This window comes from Ranitomeya imitator, chromosome 9 (assembly GCF_032444005.1).
Source record: "Ranitomeya imitator isolate aRanImi1 chromosome 9, aRanImi1.pri, whole genome shotgun sequence".
Taxonomy (NCBI): domain Eukaryota; kingdom Metazoa; phylum Chordata; class Amphibia; order Anura; family Dendrobatidae; genus Ranitomeya; species Ranitomeya imitator.
The window spans coordinates 153,610,456-153,624,367 of record NC_091290.1 but is presented as its reverse complement, the minus strand read 5'-3'; the positions used below and the strand labels follow the sequence as shown (position 1 = coordinate 153,624,367).

Below are 13,912 nucleotides of genomic sequence, written 5' to 3'. Positions count from 1 at the left end.
TACAGGAGGGAGAGGACCCCACTGACCATAAGAGCTTACACTCTACAGGAGAGAGGACCCCGCTGACCATAAGAGCTTACACTCTACAGGAGGGAGAGGACCCCACTGACCATAAGATCTTACACTCTACAGGAGAGAGAGGACACCACTGACCATAAGAGCTTATACTCTACAGGAGAGAGAGGATCCCACTGATCATAAGAGCTTACACTCTACAGGAGAGAGAAGACCCCACTGATCATAAGAGCTTACACTCTACAGGAGAGAGAGGACCCCACTGACCATAAGAGCCTACACTCTCCAGGAGAGAGAGGACCTCACTGACCATAAGAGCTTACACTCTACAGGAGAGAGAGGACCCCACTGATCATAAGAGCTTGCACTCTACAGGAGAGAGAGGACCCCACTGACCATAAGAGCTTACACTCTACAGGAGAGAGAGGACCCCACTGATCATAAGAGCTTACACTCTACAGGAGAGAGGACACCACTGACCATAAGAGCTTACACTCTACAGGAGAGAGGACCCCACTGATCATAAGAGCTTACACTCTACAGGAGAGAGAGGACCCCACTGACCATAAGAGCTTACACTCTACAGGAGAGAGAGGACCCCACTGATCATAAGAGCTTACACTCTACAGGAGAGAGGACCCCACTGACCATAAGAGCTTACACTCTACAGGAGAGAGAGGACCCCACTGATCATAAGAGCTTACACTCTACAGGAGAGAGAGGACCTCACTGATCATAAGAGCTTACACTCTACAGGAGGGAGAGAGGATCCCTTTGACCATAAGAGCTTACATTCTACAGGAGAGAGAGGACCCCACTGACCATAAGAGCTTACACTCTACAGGAGAGAGAGGACCCCACTGACCATAAGAGCTTGCACTCTACAGGAGAGAGAGGACCCCACTGACCATAAGAGCTTACACTCTACAGGAGAGAGAGAGGACCCCACTGACCATAAGAGCTTACACTCTACAGGAGAGAGAGGACCCCACTGATCATAAGAGCTTACACTCTACAGGAGAGAGAGGACCCCACTGATCATAAGAGCTTATACTCTACAGGAGGGAGAGAGGATCCCTTTGACCATAAGAGCTTACACTCTACAGGAGAGAGAGGACCCCACTGACCATAAGAGCTTACACTCTACAGGAGAGAGAGAGGACCCCACTGACCATAAGAGATTACACTCTACAGGAGAGAGAGGACCTCACTGATCATAAGAGCTTACACTCTACAGGAGAGAGAGAGGACCCCACTGACCATAAGAGATTACACTCTACAGGAGAGAGAGGACCCCACTGACCATAAGAGCTTACACTCTACAGGAGAGAGAGGACCCCACTGATCATAAGAGCTTACACTCTACAGGAGAGAGGACCCCACTGACCATAAGAGCTTACACTCTACAGGAGAGAGAGAGGACCTCACTGACCATAAGAGCTTACACTCTACAGGAGAGAGAGAGGACCTCACTGACCATAAGAGCTTACACTCTACAGGAGAGAGAGGACCCCACTGACCATAAGAGCTTACACTCTACAGGAGAGAGAGAGGACCCCACTGATCATAAGAGCTTACACTCTACAGGAGAGAGAGAGGACCTCACTGACCATAAGAGCTTACACTCTACAGGAGAGAGGACCTCACTGACCATAAGAACTTACACTCTACAGGAGAGAGGACCTCACTGACCATAAGAGCTTACACTCTACAGGAGAGAGAGGACCCCACTGACCATAAGAGCTTACACTCTACAGGAGAGAGGACCTCACTGACCATAAGAGCTTACACTCTACAGGAGAGAGAGGACCCCACTGACCATAAGAGCTTACACTCTACAGGAGAGAGAGAGGACCCCACTGATCATAAGAGCTTACACTCTACAGGAGAGAGAGAGGACCCCACTGACCATAAGAACTTACACTCTACAGGAGAGAGGACCTCACTGACCATAAGAGCTTACACTCTACAGGAGAGAGAGGACCCCACTGACCATAAGAGCTTACACTCTACAGGAGAGAGAGAGGATCCCACTGATCATAAGAGCTTACACTCTACAGGAGAGAGAAGACCCCACTGACCATAAGAGCTTACACTCTACAGGAGAGCGAGGACCCCGCTGACCATAAGAGCTTACACTCTACAGGAGAGAGAGAGGACCCCACTGACCATAAGAGCTTACACTCTACAGGAGAGAGAGGACCCCACTGACCATAAGAGCTTACACTCTACAGGAGAGAGAGGACCCCACTGACCATAAGAGCTTACACTATACAGGAGAGAGAGGACCCCACTGACCATAAGAGCTTACACTCCACAGGAGAGAGAGAGGACCCCACTGACCATAAGAGCTTACACTCTACAGGAGAGAGAGGACCCCGCTGACCATAAGAGTTTACACTATACAGGAGAGAGAGGACCCCACTGACCATAAGAGCTTACACTCTACAGGAGAGAGAGGACCCCACTGACCATAAGAGTTTACACTATACAGGAGAGAGAGGACCCCACTGACCATAAGAGCTTACACTCTACAGGAGAGAGAGGATCCCACTGATCATAAGAGCTTACACTCTACAGGAGAGAGAGGACCCCACTGACCATTATATCTTGCACTATACAGGAGAGAGAGGACCCCACTGACCATAAGAGCTTACACTCTACAGGAGAGAGAGGACCCCACTGACCATAAGAGCTTACACTCTACAGGAGAGAGAGGACCCCACTGACCATAATATCTTACACTATACAGGAGAGAGAGGACCCCACTGACCATAAGAGCTTACACTCCACAGGAGAGAGAGGACCCCACTGACCATAAGAGCTTACACTCTACAGGAGAGAGAGAGGACCCCACTGACCATAAGAGCTTACACTCTACAGGAGAGAGAGAGGATCCCACTGATCATAAGAGCTTACACTCTACAGGAGAGAGAGGACCCCACTGACCATAAGAGCTTACACTCTACAGGAGAGAGAGAGGACCCCACTGACCATAAGAGCTTACACTCTACAGGAGAGAGAGAGGATCCCACTGATCATAAGAGCTTACACTCTACAGGAGAGAGGACCCCACTGACCATAAGAGCTTACACTCTACAGGAGAGAGAGGACCCCACTGATCATAAGAGCTTACACTCTACAGGAGAGAGAGGACCCCACTGACCATAAGAGCTTACACTCTACAGGAGAGAGAGGATCCCACTGACCATAAGAGCTTACACTTTACAGGAGAGAGAAGACCCCACTGATCATAAGAGCTTACACTCTACAGGAGAGAGAGGACCCCACTGACCATAAGAGCTTACACTCTACAGGAGAGAGAGGACCCCACTGATCATAAGAGCTTACACTCTACAGGAGAGAGAGGACCCCACTGACCATAAGAGCTTACACTCTACAGGAGAGAGAGGATCCCACTGACCATAAGAGCTTACACTCTACAGGAGAGAGAGGACCCCACTGACCATAAGAGCTTACACTTTACAGGAGAGAGAGGATCCCACTGACCATAAGAGCTTACACTCCACAGGAGACAGAGGACCTCACTGACCATAAGAGCTTACACTCTACAGGAGAGAGGACCCCACTGACCATAAGAGCTTACACTCTACAGGAGAGAGAGGACCCACTGACCATAAGAGCTTACACTCTACAGGAGAGAGAAGACCCCACTGATCATAAGAGCTTACACTCTACAGGAGAGAGGACCCCACTGATCATAAGAGCTTACACTCTACAGGACAGAGGACCCCACTGACCATAAGAGCTTACACTCTACAGGAGAGAGAGGACCTCACTGACCATAAGAGCTTACACGCTGCAGGAGAGAGAGGACCCCACTGACCATAAGAGCTTACACTCTACAGGAGAGAGGACCCCACTGATCATAAGAGCTTACACTCTACAGGAGAGAGGACCCCACTGACCATAAGAGCTTACACTCTACAGGAGAGAGGACCCCACTGATCATAAGAGCTTACACTCTACAGGAGAGAGGACCCCACTGACCATAAGAGCTTACACTCTACAGGAGAGAGAGGACCCCACTGACCATAGGAGCTTACACTCTACAGGAGAGAGAGGACCCCACTGACCATAAGAGCTTACACTCTACATGAGAGAGAGAGGACCCCACTGATCATAAGAGCTTACACTCTACAGGAGAGAGGACCCCACTGATCATAAGAGCTTACACTCTACAGGAGAGAGGACCCCACTGACCATAAGAGCTTACACTCTACAGGAGAGAGAGGACCCCACTGACCATAAGAGCTTACACTCTACAGGAGAGAGAGGACCCCACTGACCATAAGAGCTTACACTCTACAGGAGAGAGAGGACCTCACTGACCATAAGAGGTTACACTCTACAGGAGAGAGAGGACCCCACTGATCAGAAGAGCTTACACTCTACAGGAGAGAGAGAGGACCCCACTGACCATAAGAGCTTACACTCTACAGGAGAGAGAGGACCCCACTGACCATAAGAGCTTACACTCTACAGGAGAGAGAAGACCCCACAGATCATAAGAGCTTACACTCTATAGGAGAGAGAGGACACCACTGACCATAAGAGCTTACACTCTACAGGAGAGAGAGGACCCCACTGACCATAAGAGCTTACACTCTACAGGAGAGAGAAGACCCCACTGACCATAATATCTTACACTATACAGGAGAGAGAGGACCCCACTGACCATAAGAGCTTACACTCTACAGGAGAGAGAGGACCCCACTGACCATAAGAGCTTACACTCTACAGGAGAGAGAGAGGATCCCACTGACCATAAGAGCTTACACTCTACAGGAGAGAGAGGACCCCACTGACCATAACAGCTTACACTCTACAGGAGAGAGAGGACCCCACTGACCATAAGAGCTTACACTCTACAGGAGAGAGAGGACCCCACTGACCATAAGAGCTTACACTCTACAGGAGAGAGAGGACCCCACTGACCGTAAGAGCTTACACTCTACAGGAGAGAGAGGACCCCACTGACCATAAGAGCTTACACTCTACAGGAGAGAGAGGACCCCACTGACCATAAGAGCTTACACTCTACAGGAGAGAAGACCCCACTGACCATAAGAGCTTACACTCTACAGGAGAGAGAGGACCCCACTGACCATAAGAGCTTACACTCTACAGGAGAGAGAGGACCCCACTGACCATAAGAGCTTACACTCTACAGGAGAGAGAGGACACCACTGACCATAAGAGCTTACACTCTACAGGAGAGAGAGGACCCCACTGACCATAAGAGCTTACACTCTACAGGAGAGAGAGGACCCCACTGACCATAAGAGCTTACACTCTACAGGAGAGAGAGAGGACCCCAGGAGGTTGCCGGGTTGGTCATTCGCCCCTCATCTGCAGATCGGGGCTGTCGTGCCAGGACTTGTCTGTCTTTGATGCTGACGTTCCGCTTGCGCCATCGAGGTGTTTCACGTCTTAGGTGTTTGTTCTGCCGCCGGTTTGTGTTCCCCTCCCCCATTGTGTCTAGGGTCAGGTTCCCGGTTAATTTGGCTGTACATTGGATCTCTGGGCCCTCAGGGGCCAATTCTAAGTTCTTCATCTGTTTGACTGGAGTTTATGTCCTTGGGGATGCAGGTCACTCAGAAATGATTTGTGAGTGTGGCTCCTGCTTGGGCCCCCAGAGCTCTGGTTCGGGGGGCAGGACCCCTGGGTGCTGTAGTTCTGCAAGCATAGGACCCCCTGGTGCTGTAGTTCGTGAGTGTAGGACCCCGTAGTGCTGTAGTTCGTGGGTGTGGTGAAGTGTGTGTGTGTGTATATATATATATATATATATATATATATATATATATATATATATATATATATATATATATATATATATATATATAATTACAGTGCCTACAAGTAGTATTCAACCCCCTGCAGATTTAGCAGGTTTACACATTTGGAATTAACTTGGCATTGTGACATTTGGACTGTACATCAGCCTGGAAGTGTGAAATGCACTGCAGCAAAAAAGAATGTTATTTCTTTATTTTTTTTTTTAAATTGTGAAAAGTCTTTTCAGAGGGTCATTTATTATTCAACCCCTCATCCCACCAGAATTCTGTTTAGTTCCCCTAAAGTATTAAGAAGTAGTTAATACCCAGATAGATTAGCGAAATTAGGATTATTTAGTCTAGAAAAAAGACGACTGAGGGGCGATCTAATAACCATGTATAAGTATATAAGGGGACAATACAAATATCTCGCTGAGGATCTGTTTATACCAAGGAAGGTGACGGGCACAAGGGGGCATTCTTTGCGTCTGGAGGAGAGAAGGTTTTTCCACCAACATAGAAGAGGATTCTTTACTGTTAGGGCAGTGAGAATCTGGAATTGCTTGCCTGAGGAGGTGGTGATGGCGAACTCAGTCGAGGGGTTCAAGAGAGGCCTGGATGTCTTCCTGGAGCAGAACAATATTGTATCATACAATTAGGTTCTGTAGAAGGACGTAGATCTGGGGATTTATTATGATGGAATATAGGCTGAACTGGATGGACAAATGTCTTTTTTCGGCCTTACTAACTATGTTACTATGTTAGTTCAGGCACAAAGAACAATGAGCTTCACATGTTTGGATTAATTATCTCTTTTTCCAGCCTTTTCTGACTATTTAAGACCCTCCCCAAACTTGTGAACAGCACTCATACATGGTCAACATGGGAAAGACAAAGGAGCATTCCAAGGCCATCAGAGACAAGATCGTGGAGGGTCACAAGGCTGGCAAGGGGTACAAAACCCTTTCCAAGGAGTTGGGCCTACCTGTCTCCACTGTTGGGAGCATCATCCGGAAGTGGAAGGCTTATGGAACTACTGTTAGCCTTCCACGGCCTGGACAGCCTTTGAAAGTTTCCTCCCGTGCCGAGGCCAGGCTTGTCCGAAGAGTCAAGGCTAACCCAAGGACAACAAGGAAGGAGCTCCGGGAAGATCTCATGGCAGTGGGGACATTGGTTTCAGTCAATACCATAAGTAACGTACTCCACCGCAATGGTCTCCGTTCCAGACGAGCCCGTAAGGTACCTTTACTTTCAAAGCGTCATGTCAAGGCTCGTCTACAGTTTGCTCATGATCACTTGGAGGACTCTGAGACTGACTGGTTCAAGGTTCTCTGGTCTGATGAGACCAAGATCGAGATCTTTGGTGCCAACCACACACGTGACGTTTGGAGACTGGATGGCACTGCATACGTCCCCAAGAATACCATCCCTACAGTCAAGCATGGTGGTGGCAGCATCATGCTGTGGGGCTGTTTCTCAGCCAAGGGGCCTGGCCATCTGGTCCGCATCCATGGGAAGATGGATAGCACAGCCTACCTGGAGATTTTGGCCAAGAACCTCCGCTCCTCCATCAAGGATCTTAAGATGGGTCGTCATTTCATCTTCCAACAAGACAACGACCCAAAGCACACAGCCAAGAATACCAAGGCCTGGTTCAAGAGGCAAAAAATCAAGGTGTTGCAGTGGCCTAGTCAGTCTCCTGACCTTAACCCAATTGAAAACTTGTGGAAGGAGCTCAAGATTAAAGTTCACATGAGACACCCAAAGAACCTAGATAACTTGGAGAAGATCTGCATGGAGGAGTGGCCAAGATAACTCCAGAAACCTGTGCCGGCCTGATCAGGTCTTATAAAAGACGATTATTAGCTGTAATTGCAAACAAAGGTTATTCCACAAAATATTAAACCTAGGGGTTGAATAATAATTGACCCACACTTTTATGTTTAAAATGTATAAAAATTTAACTGAGCAACAAAACCTTTTGGTTTGTAAGATTTATGCATCTGTTAATAAATCCTGCTCTTGTTTGAAGTTTGAAGGCTCTAACTTATTTGCATCTTATTAAACCTGCTAAATCTGCAGGGGGTTGAATACTACTTGTAGGCACTGTAAATATAATATGTACCGTATATACTCGAGTATGAGCCGACCCCCCCCCCTATCACGAATCCCTTCTCCGTGGTGTCACTTATTCGTCACGTGCCTGCTCTCACATGTGACTTGGGGTTGTGCCTGCAAGGGTTAATCTATCTTCCCACTCTCCGTCCAGCATTCAACCTCTGTCCTATGCTGTAAGGGGAGCATAAATCACACACCGACCCAGGCCACACACCCGCTCATACACGCTGCCACCACTCACCGAATACACGGGCGATGAGTCCCGGAACTAACAATGCTAATAATGCCTACCACTCATAAGGCTCACACACCTTTTGGCTATGGATTCTTTAGAACATTCAAGGTTCAACTTGTTAAAGTTTTATACTTTAATAGCAAAAAGTTCAATGCTTACAAAAAGAATAAGGTATAAAAATAAATAAAAAGACATACAACTTATGCAAACAATGTCAAAATAAACAGGATAAACTTAAGGTACCTTCACACTCAGCAACTTTACAACGAGAACGACAACGATCCGTGACGTTGCAGCGTCCTGGATAGCGATCTCGTTGTGTTTGACACGCAGCAGCGATCAGGATCCCGCTGTGCCATTGCTGGTTGGAGCTAGAAGTCCAGAACTTTATTTGGTCGTCAGGTCGGCGTGTATCGTCATGTTTGACATCAAAAGCAACGATGCCATTAATGTTTTTACATGGAGCTAACAACCAGCGAGAACAATAAGTAAGTCACTGGATCGCTCCTGCATCGTTCTGGTGTTGCCGTGTTTGACGTCTCTACAGCGACCTAAACAGCGACGCTGCAGCTATTGGCTCCTTGTCTATATCGCTGCAGCGTTACTGAGTGTGACGATACCTTTACAGAAATTATCTAACTGGTCTTTGCTTTCTGCTCCCTGAGGGGGGTGAATGGAGTTGGTGGAACACATCAGCTTCTCATGCTTCCCTCATCATGTGAACACAATTCTCTGTCTGCAGCCTAAATTTATAACTTTGGTCTGAGGTCAGGTTTCTAGACCGGCCCCTCAGGTTAATATCATAATTGCGGTCTGTTTGATTGGGCCACGGCCGCTCTACTAATGAATATATTATTTTCTCTTGTGGAGAGGTTCTCAGGGATAGATTCCCTCAGGCCGCAATTTAGCATCTCCCCTCCAAGACCTCAGAGGTGTCAAGTGTTCCTTTGTTTTCGGCCCTAGCTAGACCCCCTGGTGAGATCTGGAAACAGAATTTCTACTATTCCCAAGGAAGTGCCTATTAACACCTAGGGGCGACTTGCCTTCAGGACAGATGTTACATTATCACTGGTCACACATATAACCCGAGACATATTGAGATATATATATATATATATATATATATTTATATATATATATATATATATATATATATATATATATTTCACCACACCCCCTATTTTTGCCACAAGAAAAACTTGAGAGGTGAGTGTGATTTTTTTTTTTTTTTTAATCGCAGCAACAGCAAATGGGGCAAGTGTCTGTATGGAGCATCTTATGGGGCCATAATTTTTGTGCAGCACTATATGGGGCCATAACGTTTGTGCAGCACTATATGGGGCCATAACGTTTGTGCATCACTATATGGGGCCTTAACGTTTGTGCAGCACTATATGGGGCCTTAACGTTTGTGCAGCACTATATGGGGCCTTAACGTTTGTGCAGCACTATATGGGGCCATAACGTTTGTGCAGCACTATATGGGGCCTTAACGTTTGTGCAGCACTATATGGGGCCATAACGTTTGTGCAGCACTATATGGGGCCATAACGTTTGTGCAGCACTATATGGGGCCTTAACGTTTGTGCAGCACTATATGGGGCCTTAACGTTTGTGCAGCACTATATGGGGCCTTAACGTTTGTGCAGCACTATATGGGGCCATAACGTTTGTGCAGCACTATATGGGGCCTTAACGTTTGTGCAGCACTATATGGGGCCATAACGTTTGTGCAGCACTATATGGGGCCTTAACGTTTGTGCAGCACTATATGGGGCCTTATCGTTTGTACAGCACTATATGGGGCCATAACGTTTGTGCAGCACTATATGGGGCCTTGACGTTTGTGCAGCACTATATGGGGCCTTAACGTTTGTGCAGCACTATATGGGGCCTTGACGTTTGTGCAGCACTATATGGGGCCTTAACGTTTGTGCAGCACTATATGGGGCCTTAACGTTTGTGCAGCACTATATGGGGCCTTAACGTTTGTGCCGCACTATATGGGGCCTTAACGTTTGTGCAGCACTATATGGGGCCTTAACGTTTGTGCAGCACTATATGGGGCCTTAACGTTTGTGCAGCACTATATGGGGCGTTAACGTTTGTACAGCACTGTATGGGGCAAATATCTTTATGGGGCCATAATCACCATTTGTGCAGCATTATATGGGGCAAATATCTTTATGGAACATCTTATGGGGCCCCTAATGAACTATGGAGCATTATACGGGGCTCCTGATTAAATATTAATATTCAAAAACACTTAACCTACTGATGTCTCAATTAATTTTACGTTTATTGGTATCTTTACTTTTGAAATTTACCAGTAGCTGCTGCATTTGCCACCCTAGGCTTATACTCGAGTCATTAAGTTTTCCCAGTTTTTTTGTGGCAAAATTAGGGGTCTCCGCTTATACTCGAGTATATATGGTTTTCATTGGAGGGTGCAGCCGTGGTCCAATCAAAACCAAGCAATTATGATATTAACCTGAGGGGCCGGTCTAGAAATCTGACCTCCAGACCAAAGTTATAAATTAGACCTGTATACAGAGACACGTGTTCACATAATGGGGGCGGCCGAGCTGGTGTGATCCAATCTACATTCGTCCTACCCCCAGGGAGCAGAAAGCAGACTACCAAGTTAGATGATTTTTGTAAGTTTATCCTGTTTATATTGATACTGTTTTGCATAAGTTGTATGTCTTTTTATTACCATATTTTTGTATCTTTTTCTTATTGTAAGCATTGAACTTTTTGTATTAAAGCTTAAAACTTTAACAAGTTGAACCTTGCATGCTCTAAAGAATCTATAGCCTAAGGTGTGTGAGCCTTATGAGTGATAGACATTATTAGTATTAATATTTCTGGGACTCATCGCCCGTGTATTCGATGAGTGGTGGCAGCGTGTATGAGCGGGTGTGTGGCCTGGGTCGGTGTGTGATTTATGCTCCCATTACAGCATAGGACAGAGGTTGAATGCTGGACTGAGAGTGGGGAGATAGATTAACCCTTGCAGGCACAACCCCAAGTCACGTGTGAGAGCGGGCACGTGACGAATAAGTGACACCACGGAGCAGCGATCCGTGACAGGGGGGTATAGAACACCTGGGTGCTGTAGTTCGGGGGGAATAGGAACCCCAGGTGCTGTATTTTTGGGAGGTCTTTCATTTATTGTGTAAAGTCTCAGCATCGTCCCCACAGACTTCCTCGCTTCATGGTTGTCAGGGTCTCTGCTTGTTGTCAGTGCAGACTGTTACTTCACATGTGATTATCCCGACTTGATACATTGTAACGAAATCCCAGCTACATGAAAACCTGTCCCTGCTGAGTATAGGGGGCTGCGTCCTCACTTTCTCAGGACCCTCTGCTGTGTGCGATCAGCGTCCGCTTCTACTCACTGATATCAGTCTTTGGTGCGTGAGTGGTCTCTGGTGTCTCTTCCTGTGCTTCTCCGGGGGTCTCGGCCTTCGGACTGTGTGACTGCCTTGTTTTCAGACCTCCCCTTTAAGACCATTGACCTGAGATCTGGGAGGCGTCCGCTCGCCCCTCTACTTTAACATGGCAGAGCTTAAATGGCCCGGCCCCTCGTACCAGCAGAAGGGGTTAATGTTTGCAAAAGTATTTTCCCAAACCCTCTGTCCCATCTCCACCCACATAACCACATTCCAAGACAAGTCTGCACCAGGACCTGGGAATAGTGACCGCAGCTCTGGGGGTGACTGGAGGATGAGACATGTAACAGCAGAATAGTGACTGCAGCTCTGGAGGTGACTGGAGGATGAGACACGATGTAACAGCAGAATAGTGAGTGCAGCTCTGGAGGTGACTGGAGGATTGGATTACTCTAGTAGTGGTATGTGCAGGTGGAGCCGCCCTCAGTGTCCTGGGTGGGCTGGATGTGTTGCTGGTGGTACCGGTGACCCCTCTCCCTCTGGTGGCGGCAGCGGCCATGTTGTCTCTTTCCACTGCCATGTTTGCGGGTTGTGACAGTTTCTCTTTTCTTTCTCAGGTATCTGTATCAAGTGTGGGAAGGGCGTGTACGGGGCGAGCCAAGCGTGCCAGGCCATGGGCAACCTGTTCCACACCAACTGCTTCACCTGCTGCTCGTGCGGTAAGACCCCAGTGCGGGATCACAGCGGGGGGCAGTGACCGGGGGTCTGTGCTCATCTACCACTGATTGCTGTCAGGGGACATTGTTGTATTAGGAAGTGGCAGAACGTTCCATTAGTGATGAGATCCGTTCTCTCCTGTGCCCCCCGGGGCTCCAGCCTCTCCTGGCCTCCGGCCTCCCCTGTGTCCCCCCGGGCTTGGGCTCCGGCCTCCCCTGTGCCCCCGGGTTTGGGCTCCGGCCTCCCCTGTGTCCCCCCGGGCTTGAGCTCCGGCCTCCCCTGTGTCCCCCCGGGCTTGAGCTCCGGCCTCCCCTGTGTCCCCCCGGGCTTGAGCTCCGGCCTCCCCTGTGTCCCCCCGGGCTTGGGCTCCGGCCTCCCCTGTGCCCCCGGGTTTGGGCTCCGGCCTCCCCTGTGCCCCCCGGGGCTCCGGCCTCCCCTGTGCCCCCGGGTTTGGGCTCCGGCCTCCCCTGTGCCCCCCGGGGCTCCGGCCTCCCCTGTGTCCCCCCGGGCTTGGGCTCCGGCCTCCCCTGTGCCCCCGGGTTTGGGCTCCGGCCTCCCCTGTGCCCCCCGGGGCTCCGGCTGTGTGGTTGGGCTCCGGCCTCCCCTGTGTTCCCCCGGGCTTGGGCTCCGGCCTCCCCTGTGCCCCTTGGGGCTCCGGCATATTATCCCTGGCTGCGGTGTAATGATAGCGGTCTCTTCTCACGTGGCGGCTCCGTCCTGCTCTGCTGCTCGTTGTGTGCAGTCCGGATGGCGGGGTCCCGCAGGGAGGTGTTTCGGTCGCCCTCTCGCCCCGGTCTCCTCCTGGGTCATCTCTCTGGACACATCTGCAGTTTGGCAGGAAACATGGCGCTCGGGGGAGGGGAGCAGCTATTTTTGCCGCTGTGAGACAGGATATGGTATAAACTCCGCAGTCAGAGGGTGAAACGTAAAGTTTAGCAGAGACGAGCGCTCGTCCCGCCCCGTGAGAATCTCCATTGTCCCTCCAGTAATGCTGGGACTTATAGTCCCACAGCCCAGATGATCGTCTTGAGGGGAGATGGTGTTGGACAACTCCAGGTCACCCCGTCCCGTCCGCACCATCATGTACACTGTGCGTTATAAATAGGTCACCTGTTACTGGTAGATACAATGTATCCGGCAGACAGCCGCGGCGTCTGATTAGCTGCAATGTGTGATTGGCTGCAGCGCCTGATTGGCTGCAGCGTCTGATTTGCCGCAGTGATGTGACGCTCGCTCTGCTGCAGGAGCTTCTTCTGTGATCAGAGGAGTAACAACACCCAGCGGATTCCTGCCCCAGTTACTGCTGACGGAGCGCTCCTCCCAGCAGCCTCCTGGGTTCTGTCCTTCCTGAACTCACCCTTTTTTGCAAAAAGAGTGCAGCACTGAGGATGGCCGACCGGGAAGAGAACCCTGCTGCACCGAGGATGGCCGAACGGGAAGAGAACCCTGCTGCACCGAGGACGGCTGACCGGGAAGAGAACCCTGCTGCACCGAGGATGGCCGACCAGAAAGAGAACCCTGCTGCACCGAGGACGGACGACTGTGAAGAGAACCCTGCTGCACCAAGGACAGACGACCGGGAAGAGAACCCTGCTGCACCGAGGACGGCCGACCAGGAAGAGAACCCTGCTGCA

At 49.5% G+C, this 13,912-nt stretch overlaps 1 protein-coding gene across 2 annotated transcripts in view; it reads left to right on the top strand.

Moving 5' to 3' along the window:
- Positions 1–13,912, top strand: part of LOC138649265 (Wilms tumor protein 1-interacting protein homolog) — a 49,288-nt gene that overhangs the window by 25,146 nt on the left and 10,230 nt on the right. For both annotated transcript variants that reach the window (XM_069739504.1, XM_069739505.1), the window contains exon 2: positions 12,179–12,280. In XM_069739504.1, coding sequence (XP_069595605.1) covers positions 12,179–12,280 — 102 coding nt within the window. The remainder of the gene's footprint in view (positions 1–12,178; positions 12,281–13,912) is intronic.